The sequence below is a fragment of the Plecotus auritus genome (assembly GCF_963455305.1).
Source record: "Plecotus auritus genome assembly, chromosome: 11".
Taxonomy (NCBI): Eukaryota; Metazoa; Chordata; class Mammalia; order Chiroptera; family Vespertilionidae; genus Plecotus; species Plecotus auritus.
Window position 1 is genome coordinate 54736988 of NC_137777.1, and position 24471 is coordinate 54761458.

The window sequence follows — 24471 nt, forward strand, 5'->3', positions numbered from 1 at the left end:
GCAGTCCCTCCCTGGCCCAGTCATGCACCGGTGGGGTCCCTCAACCTGGCCTAGGCCCTCTCGCAATCAGGACCCCTCAGGGGATGTCGGTTTCAGCCCGATCCCACAGGCCACTCCCCTTGGGAGGGCACCAGATGCAGGGCTCATGGCTTAACCCCCTGGTGGTCAGTGCACATCATGAGAGTTGGTAGGAGCGTGAGGGAAAGGCAGGGTTCTGACATACCTGCACCCTCAGGCGCTGCCCGTGCCCCAGGGTGTCGGATGTGGCCTGGGGAGGGGCGCGGACGGTCAGCCTCTTAGCGTTCCCATTACATCTTCTCACGGAGCCCAGGTGGGAGGGAACCAGGCAGAACAAAGGGCGTTACCAGCTACTGGGGTCCGAGGAAATCATCACGGAGTTGGGGGAGGAAACAGAAGGGCTTTCCATGAAAAGGCGGGTCTTGTGGGACCCTCGGAAGCAGGGAGGATTTCAACAAGCTGAGTTCTGAGTGGATCCGTGTGGTGCAGGCCACGGAGACGTGTTCCCAAGGGAGAACGCAGCGGCGGCTCAGCAGGCTGCCTCCGGTGGCCCCTCCTGACAGCCAGAGCCGCCCGGCCCGTGCCGCCTCCGTCCCTCTGCGCTCTGCACCCCCCAGCCTGTAGCCTGCCCGGTTCCTGAAATCCCCCCGACCCTGAGGAGGCGCACTGAGGACCTGCCCGTCAGCCCACTCCCGCCCAGGCTCCATGTCGAGGTCCCTTTGCCGTGGACCACCCTGTGGCCCATCCTGTCTCACCCCTGCGAGGTCTGAGAGTGCGACGGGCCGGGGCTGTCCAGGGCCCGAGGCAGCTGCCTTTGGCTCCAGATGAGGCGGCCCGGCCTCTGGCTGGAGGATGGGAGGGCTGGCCGCCTGGCTCCTGGCCTGGCTCCCCGGAGTACTGTGCTCATGGAAGGCTCCGGCAAACCTGCGGCTCTGGGTTTGGGAGGGGCCGTGAGCGGAAGCTGCCCCAGGATCTCCGACGAGGCAGAATCGCAGGCCCTTCTGGCAGGACCCCGACACCGGCCACCGGCCACGGGTCTGGCGCTGGGTGTTCCGAATGAAAGGTGAACGGGAAAGGCATGGCCCCCAGAGCGTCTGGTCTCGAGGGGAGAGAAACCCAGGCAGATTTTTAAATGACGGGTCACATGCCGGGCGGGCGCTCGGGTACCGAGAAGGGTTCCCAGCACCGGGCACCGGGGAGCAGCCGGTGTGGGCTGGGGTGGGGTCGGAGGAGGAGGACCGGGAGAAGGAGGACACGGAGGCCACGGGGAGAGAAGGACAGGGTGCGGGGGACCTGGAGGCCCTGCGGGGCCGTCTGCCCGGTGCTTCGCTCAGCGGAGAAGACAGGCGAGCACACTCGACCAGCGACCCTCACGTGGCCACACCCACCACCCACAAATGAGGAAACTGAGGCCAGAGAGCGAGAGCACTTGCTCGAATCGTGTAATTCTTAGCTACAGAGTGAGATTCGTTGCTATTTAACTTAAAAACAACAACACCGACCCAGCCGGTTTGGCTCAGTGGATAGAGTGTTGGCCTGCGGACCGAAGGGTCCCCGGTTCGATTCCAGTCAAGGGCACGTACCTCAGTTGCAGGCTTCTCCCCGGCCTGGGTCCTGGTCAGGGCTTGTGCAGGAGGCAACCCATAGATGTGTTTCTCTCACATCGAAGTTTCTCTCTGTCTTTCCCCCCTTCTTCCTAAAAATCAATGGAAAAATATCCTCAGGAGAGGATTAACAAAAAAACAAGCAAAACAAAATAACAACCCCACCCAAACCACGGGTAGCACGGATTTTCCTCATGTGAAGAAGCCTGACCCACATCAGGGGGCTTGGCGGGTGCGGCGTGCACTTTCTCTTCCCAGCGCCCGCAAGGCCTTCGCTGGGCACTTCTGCTCTGTCCCGGGGCACCCACACTTCTGCTCTGTCCTGGGGCACCCACCGCCGCGCAGGCCTCACTGTCGCTTCCAGGAGGAGGTGCTGCGCTGCGGGCTGCTGGCCTGTGTCACGCACCCAGCGCCTGGGAGCCGCGAGGGGTTTGCAGCAGGGCCATGGCCCTGGGGGTGGCCGCCCAGGGCAGCTGCTCGGTGGGGAGCAGGTTCATCAGCCTCGCCTGTGCGGCAGTCAGATGCAGAGCCCACAGGGAAACAAGTCGCTGGGAAACGGCGGCCGCCCTGGGGCTCTGTCTGCAGCCTGAGCAGGGCGCTCTCACCGCTTTCTCTCCTGCAAATGCAGTTTGAGGCCGACCGGCGAGCGTTCATCATCACCCTCAACTCCTTCGGCACCGAACTGAGCAAAGACGCCCGGGAGGCCCTCTACCCGACCTGCGGCCGGCTCTGCCCCGAGGGCCTGCGCCTGCTGGCCCAAGCCGAGGACTTCGAGCAGATGAAGAGGGTCGCGGACCACTACGGGGTACGTACATGGCCCCGGTTCCCCGCACTGTCACTTGGGCCCTGGACGTTGCACCCTCCCTGCCGGTGCTCCCTCCCGGGGGGCTGTGAGGTGAACAGGGATGTCTCTGTGGCCTCGGGAAGCACGGTCCTCAGGGGCTGAGGCGGCGTTTCCCCGGGGGCGGGCGTCCTGGGAACCTGAGCTCCCGTCAGAGCAGGTGGAAGAGCCGACCCAGAGGCCCTTCGACGCGGCCGGGGGTAAGCAGGTGAGGGGCCCAATGGCCACCTGCAGGAAGGGCAGGTGAGGGCCCAATGATCACCCGCAGGAAGGGCAGGTGAGGGCCCAATGATCACCCGCAGGAAGGGCAGGTGAGGGCCCAATGATCACCCGCAGGAAGGGCAGGTGAGGGCCCAATGATCACCCGCAGGAAGGGCAGGTGAGGGCCCAAGGATCACCCGCAGGAAGGGCAGGTGAGGGGCCCAATGATCACCCGCAGGAAGGGCAGGTGAGGGCCCAATGATCACCCGCAGGAAGGGCAGGTGAGGGGCCAATGATCACCCGCAGGAAGGGCAGGTGCCCCCGACTGTGCGCCCGGCTCCGGGGGGCAGGATGGAGAGGCCCCCCCACCGCTCTGCGGCTCAGGTCCTCCTCCCAGCCGCTCCTCGCTCCTCTAACTCAGCCCTGAAGGGGCTTTCTGGAGCTGAGAGACCTGCCCACCTTTCCCTGGGGCTCCCTGGAGGCCTCTGGGGACCACAGAAGGAGAGGCTGTGCCCAGACCTCTGCTACACCTCCTGTCCCCCAGGGGCTCTGTGCTCCCACGCCCGCACTTGCAGTCCCATGGGGATTTGATCAGCTGTCGTCTCTAAGGTGGCGCATGCACTGCACCCCTAGAGTGAGAGCTGAGCGTGGAAACGAGCTCCTATGCCCCCTGGCCGGGTGGGTCTGCGCTCGCCGCGGGCTCAGCTGTGCTACCCTCCCACCCCCGGTCATCGTGGGAAATCTGACATTTCCTCGGGGGGGGCCCGAGAGTTACAAGAACATGTCCTCTGGGGGTAGGCTTTTTAAATAGATGCAGTTTCTGTATCGCTGGGAAACACACACATTCATAAGAAATGAGGGTTTGTTACCAAATAGTCTCTTCTCTGTTCCTAAGGTTTACAAGCCTCTGTTCGAGGCTGTGGGTGACGGCAGTGGGGGGAAGTCGCTGGAGGACGTGTTTTACGAGCACGAGGTAGGACCCGCTCCTTCTCCCGCTCTGGGTTTTAAGCATCTTCTCACGTGGTTCTCAGCGGGCAGCCCCGGGGGCAGGTGCCCTGTGGGACGGAGACAGAGCGGGCTGGGAGGCAGGCAGCCCGGGTGAGGGGAACGACCCAGCGTTCTTGCCATCACAGCTTGCCTGTCCGCGGGCAGCCCAGTGCACGCCACCCTCCCGTGCCTCCCCCGGTTTGTCCAGGGTGAGGACGCAGCTCGGGCACAGCTGTAACACTTGGGAATTGTTCCTGCGGAATTGCACGGAGGGTCCGCCTCATGGTTCCCTAAAAAGGCAGAAAGGTCCTACTTCATCCGAGTCCATGTCTGGGTACTGAGCTGCCCAACAGAGGACTTGTTTCGTTTTGTGTTAGATTTTCTAAACCAGCAACATTCCCTAATCTAAGACATCTTTCTAGTGTGGCCCAGCCACTTCTCCCAGCCACTGGCCCTTCCACTGCCATTGATGGGAAGCCACAGGGGACCCTGGGATGGACCTGAGAGCCTGTGGGCTGCACAGGCCGCAGCAGGCGGAACGGAACGGGTTCCTGTCCATCCTGCTCTGCGCGTTCTCGGGGCCCGAGGGGCGTCATAACCGCAGTGGCAGCAGCTCCGGCGCCTCCAGCTGGCGAGGAGCCTGCGGCCACCGGTGGACAGGGAAGGCAGTGTCCAGAGCTGTGGGGGGCCCTCGGCCCTTTCTCCCTCCCTCCACAGGGACAGAATACGGAACTGTCCCATTTCCAACTGCCCCAGTTCAAAGTATTTTCTTGAAAAATGTCTTTTATCTCCCTTCTACAGAGAAAAACATAGACAATTGCCCTGTAAGTCAGGTTGCTGCAGAGCGTTCTAGAAAAGCTCATCAGAGCTGAGTCAGGACACCAGGGGCTGGGACGCTGCCCTGGAGGGGGTTAGGCAGCTAAAACCTTCCCAAGCCTTCAGAGGCTGTGGCCAAGGGAAATGCTTTCCCTGAATGAGACAAACCCACAAGCTAGACGCCAAGTAAATATGGCTCCAACATCACACACAGACACACAGATACACACACACACACACACACACGTGCACACACACAGACACACACAGACACACACTGGCACACACGGACATACACATAGACACACACAAAGATATACACAGAGACACACACATGGACACACACATAGACATACACACAGACATACACATGGACACACACATAGACACACATAGACACACACAGAGACTTACACACAGACATACACATGGACACACACACAGACACACAGACATACACATGGACACACACAGAGACACACAGAGACACACAGAGACATACACACAGACATACACATGGACACACACATAGACATACAGACATACACATGGACACACACATAGACACAGACATACACACAGACATACACACACAGACGCACACACACACACAGTCCTAAGAGTCTGTTCAGAGTGATGCTGAGATTGGGAGAGTGCCCTGTGGCCCTACACACTTGCTCTGGAACTGCTGGTGTCTGCACTTACTGCTCAAGCACAGCCAGGTTGCTGCTTCCTCCTTGGTAACCGTGCGCCGCGGGCAAGCTGACGGTGCCTGCTTTGCGCCCTTGCTCAGGTGAAGATGAACGTGCTGGCGTTCACCAGGCAGTTCCACTGCGGCGTCTTCTACGCCTACACGAAGCTGAGGGAGCAAGAGATGAGGAACATCGTGTGGATCGCCGAGTGCATCTCGCAAAGGCATCGCACTAAGATCAACAACTACATCCCGATTCTGTAACCCGCCCGGGCCGCAGGGGCAGAGATCTAAATGTGAAGAGGATGCTATTGAGCAAAATAAGAGGAATTGCGTTAGATTACCGGGATACACAGAAGGAAGCTGCGCGGCCCTGCCTGAATTGCAGACTTACCTTGTTTCCACATTTATGTCTCTCTTCCCCGGGCCTCGGGCATGCGTTTTCATTAACCCTCGGGGATTTCCCTACTCTGAATTTGTTGTGTTAAAACCAAATCTAATAAAAGTGTTTTACTCCTCCTCGTACTTCTCCACGGGCCCAAATACTGGGGGTCTGTTTTACTGTTTTCCCCTCACCTGAGGATGTTTTTCAGTGATTCTAGAGAGAGGAAGAGAGAAAAAAAAAAACATAGACTGGTTGCCTCCTGCATGCACCCCAAATGGGGAATCAAACCCGCAACCTGGATATGTGCCCCACCTGGAATCGAGCCCATGACCCTTTGGTGCACAGGACAATGCTCTAACCACTGAGCAGCCACCCAGGGCCTGTTTTACTCTTTACCTGTCCATTCCTTCCGTCGTCCACAAACCCCGGAGCTGTGCGCCGCCCACATGGCCACGTGTGATGGGAAGGCTCCTTTGTCAGGGGCACTGGGTCAGGTGGGCTCGGAGAGCTGCAGCTTAGCACAGACGTCCTGCACGCGGGCAGTGTCCGTTTGTCATCAGGCTACGGTGTGTAACCTGCACAGCTTTCTCTAAACACGAGACACAGCTCTCTTTCTTACGGCTCCTTCATGCTTAGCACTAAACTGGATTGTACACATTAAGCAGCAGAACTCACACAGTCCATTTGCAGCCCGTGGATTCTCTATAAACCTTCACTCAAATCGGTGCCCGGAGCCGCCCAGAGGAAGACAAGCAGCCCACACGCTGCTCAAGGCCTTTCTTTCCAACTGAAAGGTTCCAACACTGGAACCCGTGCTGCGGTTGTGGGGGCAGGGCGGGGGAAACTGCTCCACCTCCAGGTCCTGGCTGGCCTAGTAATCACATAGACAGGAGACGGGTGAGCCAGAGACAATGACCAGGTTAAATCCGTATGTGGGGGGACCCTGCATACGAGGAGGCAGGCTCAGGGGGGTGTGGGTACAGAAGCCCTGCGCTAGGGATGAGGTCAGGCGTCCTGGGGAGCGCACAAGGTCACTGCAAGACGATGGGAACGGAAGTGCAGTAAATAGCGCTGCCACACCAGATGGGTGAGTCGATTCAAGATTATTGCTGAGAACCTGTTGTGGGCAAGGCCCCTAATTCAGTTCTAGGTCAAGGGTGGGGAACATCCAGCCCACAGGCTGCAGAAGGCCCTCGATATCGTCTGGTCTGGCCCTGCCAAGGCATTAGGGTGAACTAAGTAAATGTCTGACCAAAGACACCAGGCCACTTTTTAAGCTGATAACTTTGTATGGCCCGTGAATGATGTGATAAATATCCAAATGGCCTTTGGCAGAAAAACAGTTCCCCACCCCTGCTTTAGGGACTTAAAGGGAGGGCAGAAGTTTCTCTTGGTCCTGAAGCTAAAATTGCCGTTAGCTCAAAAAAAACCACAGAGCAGATCGTGGGGTCTGGTTCTGAACCCCCACAAGGGTTTCATTAGTAATAGCGCTTACCATCTGCCACTGAAAAGGTACTGTCAATCAGGTCAGAGCACAGGTAAGACGGACACGAGAAGGATACAGACGCTGTCTGCTTTGTGTTAGTTTCAGGAGGAAACAAAATTCTCCTTGTTGGGTTCATCTCGTTCATCTTGAGTCATTTTCACTCCAGCAAATGGGAGCGTCCGCTTCCCGGTCCTGAGCACAGCGGTGAGGGACGCACGCCATGTGCGGAGGGACATGTGTGCCGGACAAGTGCTCCCATCCCTGCCTCCCAGCACAGGGGCCCGGAGTTTGGGGCTCGGCGGCCGTGTGGCTGTCAGGGGACAGGCCTTGTAAATACGGAAATGGGTGCAGAAGACACAGCCCAGCCCTCTGCCCTCAGCAGTTTCCTCGGTTACATCATTACTCCGTCTGCCTCCACGGCCCCTGGCCCCCGGCTGCAGCCTCCCACCCCTACCTCTGACCACTCACTCTCACAAACTGTCAGAGTAGAAGCACTGCCCGCTTTATTCAGGGAGTTAGCATGTGCTGGGCACTTACTGGGCACCGGCCACATCAGGTCCCCCGGCAGGCACCCCGCTCTCGCTGGCCCCTTTCAGATTTCCAGTCTGGAACAGGCTTCCTTGGGGCCGCCCACCCAGGCCCTGTCTCTACGTGGACATTTTCCCACTGGATCTCCACATGGCTGGCGCCTTCCCTGCAGGTTTTGATGTCGCCGCGGTGCCTTCTGCAGCGGGCACCTGTCCTCCCTTTGGGTCTGGGCACAGCAACCTTGCATACTCACCTCCTCACAGAGGTCCTTCAGGCTTAGGGGGCACCTTGTACTGGCCTCTGTCGGACACCCTGCTCTTCACCTCATAATTCTTACCAAGTTTGTAACCTTGGGCAGGTTTGTTTGCTTGGTGATGTTGGTTTTCCCCATCCAACCGAGCGCTCTCTCTGCAAGTCCGAGATGCATTCCCGGATCACCGCTGTCTGTCAGTCCGGGCACAGGCTGGCACTGGACGGCACTGAGTGAATGTCTGCCTAGTGAATGAGGGGCAAATCCTGCCGGAGGGTTCTGTGGTCCAAACCGTAGAACTGCTAACGGAGAAACTTGGAATTTTTAAGAGTTTATTTAAGCAAAAATCTATTCCAATTGGACAGCTCCAACAGGAAGTGGTTAGAAGTGTCCCGGACAGGAGCCGGGGAGGCGTTTCTAGAGAAAAGGCGGAAGCAAACAAGGAAAATGTCTGATCGGCTGTCGCTTAAGCAGCCGTCTGACTTGGAAGAGCCCAGGCGGCTGTTGGTGGTGGCTGTTCTTGAGTTCTGATTCCTGACCCCGAGACACCCACAGGCCCGGGTTTGGGTTCCTTACGTGGGCAGCTAAAGCGTGGGAGGCGCTGCGGTCCCGAGGCTCCGCGCTCAGTTTACTTCACAGAAGGAAAGGCCACGACGTGACTCGGCAGGGATCTGCCACATCCTCAGGGCACAGACATCTCAGTGCCAGAAAGATAGAAAAGGCCATAGCCCCTCTCCCCGTGGAAACGGGACCCCTGGAAGGCAGGCGCTGCGTCCCGGCTCCTGATCTCCGGTCCTACAGCATCAGGACATTGCGGCAATCACCACGCTCATGGAACAAAAAAGCCCAGATGCGGGCAAGGATCGCATGGCTACCCACACCACCTGGGACCGAAGAGGGAGCGTGATGCACAGCTTCCACCCCGGGAGCGGGACAGCAGGTGGGGCTTGCCGCCTGCAAGCATGCCTGGCCCAGTGCTCACGGTCAGGCCGGGCGCATTCCATCGCAGGAATGTGTCAGCCAAGAACCACTTACCTTAAATGGAGCCCACAACACAGGTCTCCACAGAGAACAGGCCATAGGCCAGGTAAATCCTCCAGCCTTGCTCCAGGGGGCCCTGCACAGCAGGATAACCTGAGTAATGACTTGCTTATTTGCCTGCCGCCCAACACTGACCTCTCCTGGAATTCCCAGGAGTCAGAGTACAGCAAGGGCTGGCTCATTCCCTTGTTTGCGGAGTTTATTAAAGGGGAAAAGACCACTGAATCATCAAGGCAGATGACTCTGCTGAGCACTGTCTGTTCCTTCAACTAGTGACATTCTCTCTCCTTCTAAGCGTGTTCAAGGTGCAGAGACAAAAGCAGGAGCCTAGAGTATTCTATTTGGGCAGTGAAAATTAATGAGTGTGTTAAGAGGGAAAAAATTAATCATCTTTAGAAAAAAGGAGAGAGAGAAACATCATTTCAAACAATTGCAAATGACATCCAAAGTCCCCGCCATCGCTGAAATCAGTATCGGTCTGTCCACCAGGCCCACCAGGCCCACGCACACACCACGCGTCCCATCAACCACAGAAGGACCCAGGCTGGGTTTGGGTTTCTTACGTGAGCAGCTAAAGGGGGTCTCAGATCGGCTGAAGTAATCGTTTGGGGGTCACATTCAGTACACACTCACCGTGTGCGCTGTTGGTGTTAGGTAGCACGTAGGCATCTTTTCAAAACAATTTTCTTGACTTAAACGTGGAACTCTCGGGGAGAGAGGGGGGCCGTCCCAACCCAACGCCCTCAGGTTCAGGTCAACATTGAGTCACACAGACTAAGCGCCAGCCGGTGCCTGGAGACGTATGAAACCTCTAGTTCCGAGGCCCTTTTGTGAAGAAGGCTGGAACCCCGCTCGCCGGGGAATGCGGTGTGTTCCCCCAGGGCACCCAACAACACATCTGCTAATGTTTCCCAAATGCATCGCTCCAGCCACAGCAGACACGCCCCGCTCAGCCAGGCCAACAGTCCCAGTCCTTGCATGAACCTCAGGAAGACGCCAACACGGACCGGGCAAGGGCAGCCCCGGAGGCGAGGGCCCCTGGACGTCCCGCTCATGGCTCCGCTGGTGCTCGGGCGTCCTTGCTGCGGACCCATCACAGGCGTGGAGAAGTATGTCAGCGCTTCCTCAAAGGCGTGGTCTGCTTTGCTAGCACATGGGAGCCCGGGCTTAAAAAGTCAGTGTTAAGTGATTTCAGAGGTGAGCTTTCTCCATGTCTCCACCTCCCGGCTGACAGGCAGTCTCTGCCTCCATGGGGTCCCTCCCTGCCCACCTCCGATGGCCCGACCTCCTGGTCAGATCCTTTGCTGGGCTGGCGGGCTCAGCAGATCAAGACCTCACAGATGAGCCCTTCAAATCGTGTTGGTTGTCCAGCAAGCACACACCTGGGCTCTAAGGAAGCCATGGTTAGAGCAGAGGAGCCTTTCTGGGAAGACATGAGAGCCAGGACTTGGAATCGATGTCCCTAATTTCCAGAGCTTTGTGGACTTCGACAAGTCACTGAACTTTTCATTTCCCCTCCTGTGAAAGTGGATAATTATATCTACTCTTAAGATTGCCATAGGATTTAGATGAAATAATATGTTGAAATGCTTAGTACGCAGCCTGCACAAAGCAGGAGTTTCATCCATGAGCTGCTCACACCTCCTCCGGACTGCGTGAGAGACTTGTGCAGTGGCGTCTCAGTCACCGCTGGGAAGCGAAGACCATCTCTTAATTGCCTTTGTTTCTCCATTCGTTCAGAACACAATGTTTGCTCAAAAGAAATCACACATGCTTTCCAGATAAAATGAAACATATGCTACCGAACCCTGACATATAAAGATAGATGACTAAAATAACTCTGCTTTATTCCCAGCTCACAATTGGCTGAAGATTAGTTAATTCTAATAAATGAGGCCCGTTGCCTTCCCTGTCGACCTGCACGGTACTGTCTGATCTCTCTTGTATGGTCATGTCTCTGTTTCCAACCCAAGGCTCCCTCCCCAAGCCCTGCACCACTCCGACTCCGCCCCTTCCTCTCCAAGCCCCAGCCTCCTGTCTGTCTGCAGCTGGGCTCAGCTGAAGTCCCGCCTCCCCTCGGTTTCCTGGGCCTCATCCCTGTTTATTGGTCTCCTCCCCACCACACTCAACTCAGTCTTACCATAAACCCAATAGGGAGTGGGATGAACACCTTCCGAAATAGAAGCCTCTATGTTGCATGAAACTCTTCTTGATGGGGATCCTTCCCTCCACCACCCTCCATTTCTTTATTTTTGTTTTCATAACTTCTATTTTTTAGAAAGTTATCTGTGGGGTCGCCATGTCTGAGTTGAAGAGGGGTCCCAAGGACCTGGACACCCTGCCTAGTCCTAAGGAGCGCGGCACCTCCCTGCACAGGAGGGTGAGGGCAGCCATGAGCAGTCGCACCGGGAGGTGCCCCCGGCCCTCTGCGTCCTGACCCTCCCCCAGTGGCCACCCAAGTGCCAGCAGCTCTCCACAGCCCTCCCTTGGGTGCCGTGTGTGTGCGCGCACAGTACAGTGTGGAGTTAAATCCTAGCTGCCTTCCCATAAGCACTCAGTTAGACAGTATCTTTCATTACCATTTCAGGACAGGAAAGGCACAACAACAACAGCACAGCCTTGCCGTGGGGGCCAAGCTGCGGGAGCCCCGGGCCGGTCTGTGAAAAGGCTGCAGCCAAGTCCGTGTGGTAGCTTCCTGGTGGCTCTGTCACTTTTTCCCCCTCCGGCTGCCGGTGTGATCAGAGTATTTTGATGACTGTTCCCCAGCTTCTTCTGTTGAGTCTGCTTGTTGCTCACCCACTGGGAGCAATGAAAGTAACCGCTCCTGAGGTTGGACTTGGCTGTGAGCGAGGACACAGCCCGTCGGCGCCAGCATGGGCTGTGCTTGGACTCAGTGGGCCCTTGGGCTCGAGGCATGAACCCCAGAGCTGAGGTTGTTCGGTCACCGCGGGTCCGGAAGATGTTGACCGTGTTAGCGTTCTGGGCGACAGGAAGTGCTGGAGCCAAATCAGCCCTCGCTAAGTCCTCGAATCCGTTTGAAATGACGCCCGCGATGCTCCTTGGGGACCTGGGCTGGTGGAGGTGCCCAAGGCCACGCTGCGGGAGCAAACCACACCTCTGACTCCTCCTGAGAGCCCAGCGAGCGGGCAGGGTCTCTTCCATCCTGCCTGCTCTCAGCTGGGAGTCAGCAAGGCGGGCGGCACACTCCCCTTCTGCTCCGTCTGGATAAATGTTGCTCTGGGTTTCCCAACATACAAGGCGATGTTTACAAAAGGCCACACAAGCTCTCAGCCTCAGGTGGGAGGCTCGCAGTGTCGCCAGCTGATGAGGAGAGCTGCTCTGGAGCGGCCGGAACGGCAGGTACTCCACCGCGCCTCGTTCTCTTTGGCGCCAAGGAAGTGGATCTCTGCTCTAGAAAGAATTTAAGCCAAAACCCTTTACTACCTGGACATGGCGTTTAAACTTGAAGTGAAAAGTCATTTTCGTAAAGGGGAAAAACATATCCTTTTTATGAAAAACATGAAAATAGGACACCTAAAAAGAAAAAAAAAAACCCTGACTTAACTGTGTTGATATGGTTTGTAGAAAAGATTAGTGCCCACCTGATGGGGCTCAGTGGTTGAGTGTCGACCTATGAACCAGGAGGTCAGGGTTCGATTCCGGTCAAGGGCACATGCCTGGGTTGTGGGCTCCATCTCCAGTAGAAGGCGTGCAGGAGGCAGCCAATCAATGACTCTCTCTTATCATTGATGTTTCTGTCTCTCCTTCTCCCTTCCTCTCTGAAATCAATAAAATCTACACTAATAAAAGAGAAAAATGCCTCTGCTACACCCACAGCCAAACAGGAGTGATATGTGAATTAAGCCAACAAAGATGGAGGGTAAATTTGCATATGCAGGAGGGGCGGGCGGTGCCTGACGCCATCCGCAGGGTCCAGTCCACCATGGGGGACCGGGCAGGCCAGGCGGGCAGCACCTGACACCACCTGTGGGGTCCAGGCCTCCATCAGGGACCCGGCAGGCCATGTGGGCAGCACCTGACACTGCCTGCGGGGTGCAGGCTACCATCGGTATCCGGGCAGGCCAGGCGGGCAGGGCCTGATGCCACCCATGGGGTCCAGGCTGCGATCGGTAACTGGGCAGGCCAGGCGGGCAGGGCCTGATGCCACCCATGGGGTCCAGGCTGCGATCGGTAACTGGGCAGGCCTGGCGGGCAGGGCGTGATGCCACCCATGGGGTCCAGGCTGCGATCGGTAACTGGGCAGGCCAGGCGGGCAGAGCCTGATGCCACCCATGGGGTCCAGGCTGCGATCGGTAACTGGGCAGGCCTGGCAGGCTGCACCTGATGCTGCCCGCAGGGTCCAGGCAGCCATCGGGGACCTGGGTAGGCGGGGGTGACCAGGGTCTCTGGGATCACTGTCTACCCCCGGGCCACCTGTGGGCACCGGTGGAGCAGGCCAGGGTTGAACATTTTAATGAAAATGGGATGCCTGTGCCCCGGCCCACCGCGCCCCATTCCTGGCGAGGAGAGGGCAGTGGACAGTTAGCAGGCACCAGGGCTTGGAAGGGACTGGAAGCAACCTGCAGGCATGGTACCAGGAAGAGGTGCTGAACCATGATGACGCAGAGGGCTGGCTGATGGAGGCGCGCAAAGGTGCAGATGAGGCGGCTCTCGCTGGTGCTGAGCTTGAAAAGCGCATCGACAGCCTGATGGACTAAATCGCCTTTCTGAAGAAGCTGCATGAAGAAGAGATCGCTGAGCTGCAGGTGCAGATCCAGTACGCTCAGATCTCCGTGGAGATGGACATGTTCTCCAAGTCCGACCTCTCTGCCGCGCTCAAGGACATCCAGGCCCAGTACGAGAAGCTGGCTGCCAAGAACATGCAGAATGCAGAAGAATGGTACAAGAGCTGCTTCACCATGCTGAGAGCACTGCCAAGAACACCTACGGGGTGCGCGCCGCCAAGGACGAGGTGTCTGAAAGCCGCCGCCTGCTCAAGGCCAAGACCTTGGAGATCAAAGCAAGCTGGGGCATGAACTAAGCTCTGGGAAAGCAGCTGGGAGAGCTGGAGGATAAGCAGAACTCCGACGTTAGTGCTATGCAGGACACAATCAACAAATTAGAAAATGAGTTGAGAACTACAAAGAGTGAAATGGCATGGTATTTAAAAGAATACCAGGACCTCCTCAATATGGCTTTGGACATTGACATTGCAGCTTACAGGAAACTCTTGGAAGGTGAGGAGACCCGGCTCAGTTTCACCAGCATGGGAAGCATAGCCAGTGGCTACTCCTAGAGTTCCCAGGTCTTTGGTCGATCTGCCTAAGGTGGTTTACAGACTAGCTCCTACTTGATGTCTGCTCACTCCTTCCCTTCTTAATACACCAGCCATGTCCAGGAGGAGCAGATCGAGGTGGAGGAGACCATTGAGGCTGCAAAAGCTGATGAAGCTAAGGATGAACCCCCCTCTGAAGAAGCTGAAGAAGAGGAGAAGGAGAAGGAAGTGGCTGATGAAGAGGAAGGAGAGGAAGAGGAAGAAGGTGCCAAGGAAGAATTTGAGGATGCAAAGGAGGAAGAGGAAGGATGTGAAGGTGAAGGAGAAGATGCCCCAGAAGCTAAGGATGAGAAGAAAGATGAAGGTGCTGGGGACAAGCAAGCAACCAAGAAAAAATTGATTATTTCAGGAATCCTTAATTATTTCAGGAATAATCCTCCTGAAACCAGGTCAACCCCATCACGAACCAAGCAGTTGAGTTCCCGATACTATATGAATTAAGTCAATATATATAACATTCTGAGGTGACTCAGGTTGGACATTAAATGTTGTGCTATGACTTTTCTCCTTATGCAGAGTCTCTGTTTGCTTGCAGAGTGGCTTTTTGGCTTGCTGCCAGCCTGTGCATGGTCCATGCTTATGAGTTCAAGATCTATGACATTGTGAATAATTCAGATGTTTACAATAAAAACACATGAATACATGAATTCACTGATGTTAATGTTAAACTTCATGGAAAAAATAGTCCTTTGAATCTTTGATGGTTAGAAATTAAAGACCTCAAATCATGTGCAATAAACAGTAAATAAAATTACACTGAATGACAAAAAAAAAAAATACACTAGGGGCCAAGAAACGTTCAAAAAACTGGGGAACCATTCCCAAATCAGGAAGGGAAGTCACAGGGTGTATATTATTGCTATGAATACAGTATTTCCTACTACTTACAACATATACAATGTAATGTATTAGATGCCTTCCTATCGCATGAAGTACGTATTCTCATAGAGTAATACTGGTACATATGTTATAGTTATGGCAGTATGTCATATTCTATCTATATTAATAAAAGGGTAATATGCTAATTAGACCATGAGACCTTCCAGAAGTTTTTCTGGACAAAGCCATGGTGGCAGGGCCGAGGCAGAGGCTATTAGGGGTGATCAGGCCAGGAGGGGAAGGCAGTTGGAGATGATCAGGCCAGGAAGGCAGGGCAGTTGGGGGTGATCAGGCTGGCGGGGGGCGGGGGAGGCAGTTGGAGGTGAGCAGGCCGGCAGGAGGGACCAGTTGGGGGTGAGCAGGCCTGGAAGGGAGAGCAGTTGGGGGTAATCAGGCTGGTGCGGGGGGGGGGGGCAGTTGGGGGTGAGCAGGCCAGGAAGGGAGGGCAATTGGAGGTAATCAGGCTGGCGGCGGGGGGGGGGGGGGGAACCTGTTGGGGGTGAGCAGGCTGGCAGGGGGGTGCAGTTGGGGGCAATCAGGCCAGCATGCAGAGTGGTTAGGGGTGATCAAACAGGCAGACAGGTGAGCAGTTAGGAGCCAGCAGTCCCAGATTGCGAAGGGGTTGTCTGACTGCCAGTTTAGACCCCACAGGGGTCTCAGATTGGAGAGGATGCAGGCCGGGCTGAGACACACCCCCCCCCCCCCCCGCCCCGCCTCCATGCACGAATATTGTGCACCGGGCCACTAGTATATATATAAAAGGAACGGTTGCTGTGTATTTGTCTACCTCTGTCTCTACTCAATCGAACGCCTTCGGGCACTGTCCAGTCCATACACAGAGGCCTTCACCATGTGAGTCTACGAGTAACATTAGCCCGCAGCCGAGACCTGCCGGGAGCTCCCACTCCGCCTGCTCCTGGTAGTGGTGTTTCGGTTAGACTCTCGTCTTCAAGTGGAAGAAGCTGGTGCTAGCTACTCCGGGTGACCTGCAGAGTGAGTCTGAAGAGCTGCTCGAAAACCCAGAGGAGGGCAGGGTGCCAGGCAACGAGAGGGCAGAAGTCAGGGCAAGTCCAGGTATCACAGGGCTGGTGGGCCCCTGCCCGGTTGGGAACTCGGGGCAGCTGACTCAGTGAGGGCCTCTGCTTCTGCTCCTCTCAATGCAGTTTCCATGTCTGCCCCTGGATGGTCAGGGCCACGTGGGAGTCAGGTGACTGAGCCAGCCCCGCTGCAGGTGCTGCTACTGGGGGCTTATCCTCAGCCTCCAGACTCCTGTAGCTGCACAGTGATCACTGGTTTCCCTGTGTTTACCTTTTAAATCAGTGAATAGTTCCCACACTTTAGTAAGTGCCTGCGATGTGCCGGGGGAAGGCGAAAGTCCAGGTGTGAAAAGGGAAGCCCTCCCTCAGATGGACACGCAGCAAGTGGGCAGTGGCTTCGATGGCAGCAGGGCTGGCTGGCTGGCGCCTGTGCAGGGTTAGGGGGGCCTGAAGCTCTAGGGAGGGTCAATCCACACCGCCTCGTCGGCAGGGCCACTTCCCAGAGGACGCGAGGTGGGTCCTGCCGGCTATGGCTACGGGAGCTTTCTGTGCCCAGAGAGCTTGCCCGCCCGCGGGCAGCAAGGGCAGCCTCCGTGTGCGCCCTGCAGGCCGGAGGAGGCCAGGCTCGCTCGGTCCCGCACGGCTGCAGCTGTGACATCTGAAGAAGTTGACAAGAGTGAGTCTGGAGAGAGGCTAGTTCCGAAGTTTCTGTTGTGCAACGTGGAGGTGAATGGAGAGGCCCTTCAGTCAGTGAAGGGGTTCTGCTCTGGGGAAGTGGCACGATCAATGGAGGCTGGTTTGGGCAGCAACTGGAAGGGGGGCGGGGGACAGCAGCTGCCTCCGCGGAGTCCGGCTGGGTTTCTGTCCTTCACTGGCTAATGAGTGCAGTTACTTCCAAGAGGATCCAGGAGAGAGGCTGCAGACAAAAAGACCCTGAACGTGCGAGTCCCTGACAGCAAGCCCGTTCCTGCTTGCCCGCCCGTGCCCCAGGTCCTACTGTCCTCCACCCCTGTGACCTCCATCCTTGGCCACGGCCTCTGCATCAGGAGGGGCTTGCTGCCATTGTTCTGTGTCTCAGGTGAGCTGGCCTGAGGGGACGCATCGGGGGCTGGAATTTAGGAGGACAGAGACCAAGCTAGGAGAGTAGGAGGGCCTGAGGCCCTGAGGGCAGGAAGCTGCGAGCCACCAGGGCAGGGAGAGAGGTGCATCCCAGGAGCAGCAGGAGGGTGGGACTCCGCCACCTCCTGTCCTGCCACCACCTGCTGTCAGAAACCTCAGCTGGAAAGGTTTGCTCCTGTGAGGCTGGACCAACCCACATAAAACTTCAGGCCATGCTGACATTTCATCTTCGCCATCAGAGGGAGAACTTTTAAAGGAATGCAAGCACCCTAGCCATTTGGCTCCGTGGATAGAGCATCAGCCCACAGACGGAAGGGTCTCAGGTTTGATTCCAGTCAAGGGCATGTACTTGAGTTGCAGGCTGGATCCCCGGCCCTGGTTGGGGTGCGTGTGGGAGGTAACCAATTAATGTGTCTCTCACATCAATGTTTCTTTCTGTCTCTCCCCCTCCCTTCCACTCTCTCTAAAAAATCAATGGAAAAATATCCTTGGGTGAGAATTGACAAAACAAAACAAAAAAGAAAAAGAAAAATGCAAGCAGCCCTGATCCGTGTGGCTCACTGGCTGAGCGTCACCCTGTGCACCAAAGGTTGCCGGTTGGACTCCCAGTCAGGGCACATGGCTGGGTTTCAGGCTCCATCCCCAGTATGGGGCATGCAGGAGGCAGCAGATGGAAGTTTCTCTCTCCCTCTCCTTTTCTCTCTCTCTAAAAATCAATAAAAATCTGTTGGAAAAAAATAAAAATGCAAGCATTTGGAAATCATTTTCACCACTAAGAAAACAAGTTGGGAGAAACAGTCATCCCCAACATAAATACACTACAATGAATCCCCAAGAACGTCCCCTTTACACAGGTCTCAGGAAAATGTTCTAATACGGAGTCAGGGGCCAGAAATGCCTTCGCCTGTGTCTTGGGCTATTTACATTCTTCCCTTTTTAAATCCTTGGGTCCAGCCGCCCGGGACCCAAAACCATGTCCTTCCTGTGCACGGGATGGCGCCCCACCAGAGCCACCTGCTGGGCAGCTAACCCCATGGCTGAGTCTCCAGACGGCTTCAGACCTCCCTCTGCCACCACACACCTTTGGAGGTTTCTTTTCTTCCTGCCTTTCTGGGTTCTGAAATGTACCCCTTCAGAACTCGACACTAATACACAGCTTGGCCACGTCCTTTTACACACTCCACTTTTCTCAAGCAGACACAGTCAGTCCTTGCCGGGGACGAGGAAAGGGCGCACTGGAGAACTGGCAGGAAGCAGTGCAGGGAGGGGCGGGTGGTTGCGAGGCCCACCAAGCCCGGTAACCTCGCCACAATCTCAGAATCCCAGGCACCACACACTGTGTGGGGATGAGCTCGGATTCTAACAACCAGCAGTATGGTTTCCAACTTCGCTGAACATTTTCTAGTGCGTCTTAAGGGCACCTGTGAAATGCAAGGTAATTCTCTCTTAAGATGTCAGAAATTCTTTCATCCACTCTACCTTGTTATAACAACAAACTGCAGGAAAGTATGAACGTCTGAGACGAATGCTGACTGCTCACGTCTAGGTGCCGGAGTTAGAGGCGTGTCTAAGACCATCTAAACAACTGCCGCTGGAGAGCTTTCCCCTGCGCAGATCCCCCGCGCGGAGCCCCTACTGCCGGCTCCACCATGTGTGCTTGGCCTCCCGTGAGCCTCACAGCCACCCAGGAGCATGGATGTTGGCCACTCTTGTCCATCCGGTGGCCCTGCTGGCCGGCTCCACCTCTGTCTGGACAGTGACCACTGTGCTTCTCAACCTGTCCGTGTCCCCTAATTTAGAAACTCTCTGGCTGAACATCCGCTCACTCTGAAGGTTGAGCTCTCACGTGACTGCAGCCGAAGGTGTCCTCAACGCAGTCAGATTCTCCTGCATCAGCCGCCGGTCCCCTCCGTGGATCCCGTGCACGACTTGGTCCTGTCAGAGCACGCTGTGCCTCCACTGATGGGGCTGGGTGACGGCTAGGCCCCCGAGACCCAGAGAGGCCATTTCAGTTCAAACACAAGATAAGGAAGCCTTTGCCCCATCCAGACACGTGCCCGTATCCAGATGAGAAACGACGGCATGAATTCTTTGAGGTCTTTCGCTTTTCAAAACCATATCTCTCCGATCCAGCTTTTAGGCTCATAAAATATTTAGACTTAAATCACTAATTTCTTTCAAGAGGACTTTACACAAATTTAGTCATTTAAGCCATTTCCTTTGTAACTTGGATTCTGTTGAGCTCTGGCTGACTCCGTGGTGATTCTGCAGAGCTTGCCCTCAGCCTTGGGAAAAGCCAAACCAAGAGCGAGCCTGGAGCCCCGTGTGACGTCAGGAATCGTGGGAGCCAGTGTTTCTCAGTGAGGAACACAACAGTGTTTCCTGTGAACAAAAGAAAACATTATCCTCTGAGTTTCTGCACGGTATTCCTTTCTAAACGCACACTGCTGTGGTAAGATTAGGACGGATGGCCGAGGAATTCAGGTGGAGCCCCAGCAGCCCCGGCTGCGGGAGAGAAGGCGGAGGAACGCCCTGTCTGCAGCAGCGGCGCTGGCGGGCCCATTTGCTTAATGAGTTCTGTGCGTGGCACAATGCGAAGTGCATTATAGAAACTGAGCTTTGACGCTGCATTACCCTGTGAGATTCTCAGATAAAATCCCAAATAGGCTGAGAGACAAAATCTGTTCTTAATGCAATGCAGGGACATTTCCCACAATGCTCCAGTGCCATTCCCGTGAGGCAATGGGCTGTTAGCAGCAGTCAGCGGTGTGACGCGATGTTCCACGGGGACATTTCAGATTTTGCCACTTATCAGACTGTTTTAAGTTCTCCAGGGGAACGACAGCTATTAAGTTTCTCACAGAATTTATTCGGATATCATACCACCACTCCTCCTAACAACCAGAGAAACCAATAGTCATAGCGTCTACTGACACTCACTCGTTTATTCCTCATTTACACATGTGATAAAAATGGTTGCACACCTATGCTCACTTGTTTCACAGGTTTTTATGGAGCATTTACCATGTGCCACATAGTAGACATGAAATATATATATATGGCTGTGCCTGCCTCCAATTTTAATACTCACTAGGCCAAATCATGACTATTAAATTTGTTAAATAAGATAGAGGTCTTAATTAATTTAAAATAATGTTAACTACTATTTACCTTGTGTGAGGAGCTGAGAAAAACAATCTATCTCATTTAATGTAATATCTAGTTCAATTCTCACTTTTAAAAACGGCAGGTGTTAACCCCAGTGTGTAGCTGATGAAACGGGTTTAAATTGAGCAATCAGCATCTCTCCTGCTAAGGGACCACTAAGCACCCGCATTTGATCACTTTTGCCAGTGAAAACGTTTGGGGCTTAAAGTAGAATAACTGGGTCAAAGTGCTTAAGTCAAAGCACATTCAGCTGAAGGCGTAAGAAGTCCAGACGAGCCGTCCCAAGGCTGGTTCCAGTTTTCAGCTTCATCGTGTGAGGATTCTCTGTTCTCCACTTTCAACACTTTTCTCTTAAAATGTATTAGGAGCAGTTAGTCTTATCAATTCAGATTTCTTGACTGAGTTAATTTTTTTTTTTAATTTTCAAATCTGGGTACCCCCTCCAAAAAATAAAAATAAAAATCTTTTCACGTGTTTTTAGTTTTTTAAAAATATATATATTTTTATTGATTTTAGAGAGAGGCAGAGAGAGAGATAGATAGAAACATCGATTAAAAAGAAAACATTGATCAGCTGCCTCCTGCATGCTCCCCTCCCACACTAGGGATTGAGCCTGCAACCCAGGCATGCACCCTGACTGGGAATCGAACCGTGACCTCCTGGTTCATAGGTTGACGCTCAACCACTGAGCCATGCCAGCCAAGCTTTAGTTCTTAAATGAATTGAAAATTAGACATCTAGGTTAAGACAGCAGATTAAAGAAACATCTTTTTAAGCCTCTTCTTCCAGAATCCAACTAAAACTGAAATTAAGGGAGGTGAGGAGGAAGAGGGGGAATAAAGGAAATTTAAAAATAACTCACTCACTCATCCTGGCTGGGCAGCACAGTTGGTTAAAATATCATCCCAATACACCAAGTTTGTGGGTTTGATACTGGTCAGGGCACATATGAGACTCAACCAATGAATGCATCAGTAAGTGGAACATCAACTCAATGTCGCTCTCTCTCCCCCCACCCCGACCCCCACCCCTCCTCTCACAAAAAAAAAAAAAAAAAATCAATGAAAACATATCCTCAGGTGAGTATTTTTGAAAAGTGAACCACGTAGCAAGTGTTGGCAGCACCTTCCCGTCCACCCCACCACACATTTTCACACGACGCCCAACACCCACACTGGTGAACAGCTATCTACCCACCTCCTTTCTGATCTCGGTGCTAAACGAAGAAAGGGGGGACATGTGTTCACTTGCCCCACAGATGGTAAAGTTACTGGAAAAGAAAACACGAGGATGGAAATGACCCCGTGGGTTTGGAACCACCGTGTCTGCAGCCTCCTCTTTGGGTTCGGGCGCTGGGTTTGGAGGGGGTGTGCCCTGGAGCAGAAACAGACGGCGCTTCACCAAAGCAGCAGGGGAGCTCGGCAGGAACGAAACAGTCACATCCGAGCTGAAGTAGTGACTCGGTGCGGGTCCCTGTGAACGGACACCGCAAGTTGTGAAAGTGTGTCACGTGACTATCTGCTGTCCCTTGGCTCTCACTGGTCCTCACAGCCACTGCCAGAGGGCCCATTCTCTTTCCTAGTTGCCTAGTGACCCTTCACTCTTCTTCAGCTCTCAACAAAACCACCGCTTCTGGGAAAAGAGAGAGGAAACTCTTCCTGACTAGCAAGGTTGTCCCGTTAACGGGCTCCTGCCTGTATGAAGAGCCCTGGGAAAGCGCTCCCCTGGGCGCCACCGACCCTGTAGCAGCAGTAAGTGCACAAAAGGAAAAGGAGGTCAGGATTCCGCGTCATGGACAATGGATTTCCGGGAGAGTCTTCTTCTCAGTGTACCGTGTCACCTGTCTTCCCGTTTCGCTATCTGTGAGAACGACCTGACATGGAATTAAACATCATGGCGATGGGCATGCAATATGCCCCGTGCCCTGACCCATAACAGAACCAAGGGCAGACCTCTGACTCCCTGGATGCCAGTCACTGCTGGACACAACCTTTCTCTCGAGACTGAACCAAAAGTCAATGAAACAGAGAGATCCAGGAGAAAAGCAGCATAATTGGGGCAAAGAAAGGCAGCTGGCAATGGAGCTGCCCCGATGCCTGGGACTTGCCTGCTCAGGTCTTCCTTAAAATACAGCACATTCTGGCCCTAGCTGGTGCAGCCCAGTGGATAGAGAGTCGGCCTGGGAACCGAAGGGTCACAGGTTTGGTTCTGGTCAAGGGCACGTACCTTGGTTGCAGGCTCCTTCCTGGCCCAGGCTCTGGTCAGGGTTCATGCAGGAGGCAACCAGTTGGTGTGTTTCTCTCACATCAATGTTTCTCTCTGACTTTCCTTCTCTCTTCCACTCTCACTAAAAATCAATGGAAAAATATCCTCGGGTGAGGATTAACAAAACAAAAATGTTAAAAAAAAATACAGCACATTCTTCAGCAAGTTGCCCTTTCATTGGGTAAGTGAATGTAGGAGGGTTTCTGTTACTTAAAGCCAAATTCCACTGGATGAATAAATGTCTGTCCTTTGACTGCCATCGAATTTCTTCCATCTGCAAGAGCCAAGGCTGGATGTCCCATCCGTGGCTTAGACCCCAAGGAGAGGGTCAGGCCATGAGCAGTAGAGACAGAACACTTGCACTGAAATGTTGCCTACACTACTTATTAATAGGTTTCTGGACAATTTACTGACTGTTGAGGTTTCCATTTCCTCCACTGTATGTTGGGAGAAATGGAATCCATCATATCTAATAAAAGAGTAATATGCAAATTGACTGTCACTCCAACACACAAGATGGCTGCCCCCATGTGGACACAAGATGGCCACCACAAGATGGCCAGCAGGGGAGGGCAGTTGGGAGGGACCAGGCCTGCAAAGGAGGACAGTTGTGGGGGGCCCAGGCCTGCAGGGGAGGGCAGTTGGGAGGGACCAGGCCTGCAAGGGAGGACAGTTGGGGGGGACCAGGCCTGCAGGGGAGGGCAGTTGGGGGGGACCAGACCAGTAGAGGAGGACAGTTGGGGGGGACCAGGCCTACAGGTGAGGGCAGTTAGGGGTGACCAGGCCTGCAGGGGAGGACAGTTAGGAGCAACCAGGCCAGCAGGAGAGGGCAGTTAGGGGGGACCAGGCTGACAGGGGAGGGCAGTTAGGGGGGACCAGGCCAGTAGAGGAGGACAGTTGAGGGGGACCAGGCCTGCAGGTGAAGGCAGTTAGGGGTGACCAGGCCTGCAGGGGAGGACAGTTAGGGGCGACCAGGCCAGCAGGAGAGGGCAGTTAGGGGTGACCAGGCTGACAGGAGAGGGCAGTTGGGGGGAACCAGGCTTTCAGGGGAGGGCAGTTGGGTGGGAGCATGCCTGCAGGGGATGGCAGTTGGGAGCAACCAGGCCAGCAGGGGAGGGCAGTTAGGGGTGACCAGGCTTACAGGGGAGGACAGTTAGGGGTGACCAGGCCAGCAGGGGAGGGCAGTTAGGGGTGACAAGACTGGCAAGGGAGGGTAGTTAGGGGTTACCAGGCCAGCAGGGGAGGGCAGTTGGGGGCAACCAGGCCTGCAGGGGAGGGCAGTTAGGGGTGACCAGGCCAACAGGGGAGCAGTTAGGCACCAATCAAGCTGGCAGGGGAGTGGTTAGGGGGTGATCAGGCTGGCAGGCAGAAGAGGTTAGGGGCAATCAGGAAGGCAGGCAGGCGAGCAGTTGGGAGCCAGCAGTCCTGGATTGTGAGAGGGATGTCCGACTGCCCTAAATGGGGAGGGGTCCCAGATTGGAGAGGGTGAAGGCTGGGCTGAGGGACATCCCTCCCCCATGCACAAATTTTGTGCACCGGGCCTCTAGTCCTATATAATAAAAGCCTAATATGCAAATTGACCGAATGGCCGAACGACAGGTTGGTGTGGGGTGGGGGGAAGGCTGGTGAGTGGGCGGTGCCAGGCCATCCAAGGCAGGTGCCAGCGGGCAGAGGGAGGGGATAGCAATCAGGGGGCAGCGGTGACTGGTGGCGGTGAGGTGATGGGGGGGCAGGGCCAGCCGCTCGCTGGCGCTGTCACCTGATCAGCCTACTGGTCATCTCCCACAGAGGACATCCCCCAAAGGATGTCAGTTGAACAT

At 55.0% G+C, this 24471-nt stretch overlaps 1 protein-coding gene and 1 pseudogene across 3 annotated transcripts in view; both read left to right on the top strand.

The window, feature by feature from the left end:
- The window catches only part of ATP6V0D2 (ATPase H+ transporting V0 subunit d2), a 28897-nt gene extending 23203 nt beyond the window's left edge, over positions 1-5694 (top strand). Inside the window, exons 6-8 of one of the 2 annotated variants that reach the window (XM_080646671.1) lie at positions 2251-2427; positions 3560-3637; positions 5261-5694. In XM_080646671.1, coding sequence (XP_080502797.1) covers positions 2251-2427; positions 3560-3637; positions 5261-5422 — 417 coding nt within the window. In that variant the 3' untranslated portion in view covers positions 5423-5694. The remainder of the gene's footprint in view (positions 1-2250; positions 2428-3559; positions 3638-5260) is intronic. The other variant, XM_080646672.1, reaches the window with a different exon arrangement.
- A 5453-nt stretch (positions 5695-11147) lies between these two features.
- On the top strand, positions 11148-19201 carry LOC308236856 (neurofilament light polypeptide-like; annotated as a pseudogene). Its single transcript has 3 exons — positions 11148-11228; positions 13384-14572; positions 19096-19201. The product of its transcript is annotated as a neurofilament light polypeptide-like (transcript).
- Positions 19202-24471: the final 5270 nt, after the last annotated feature.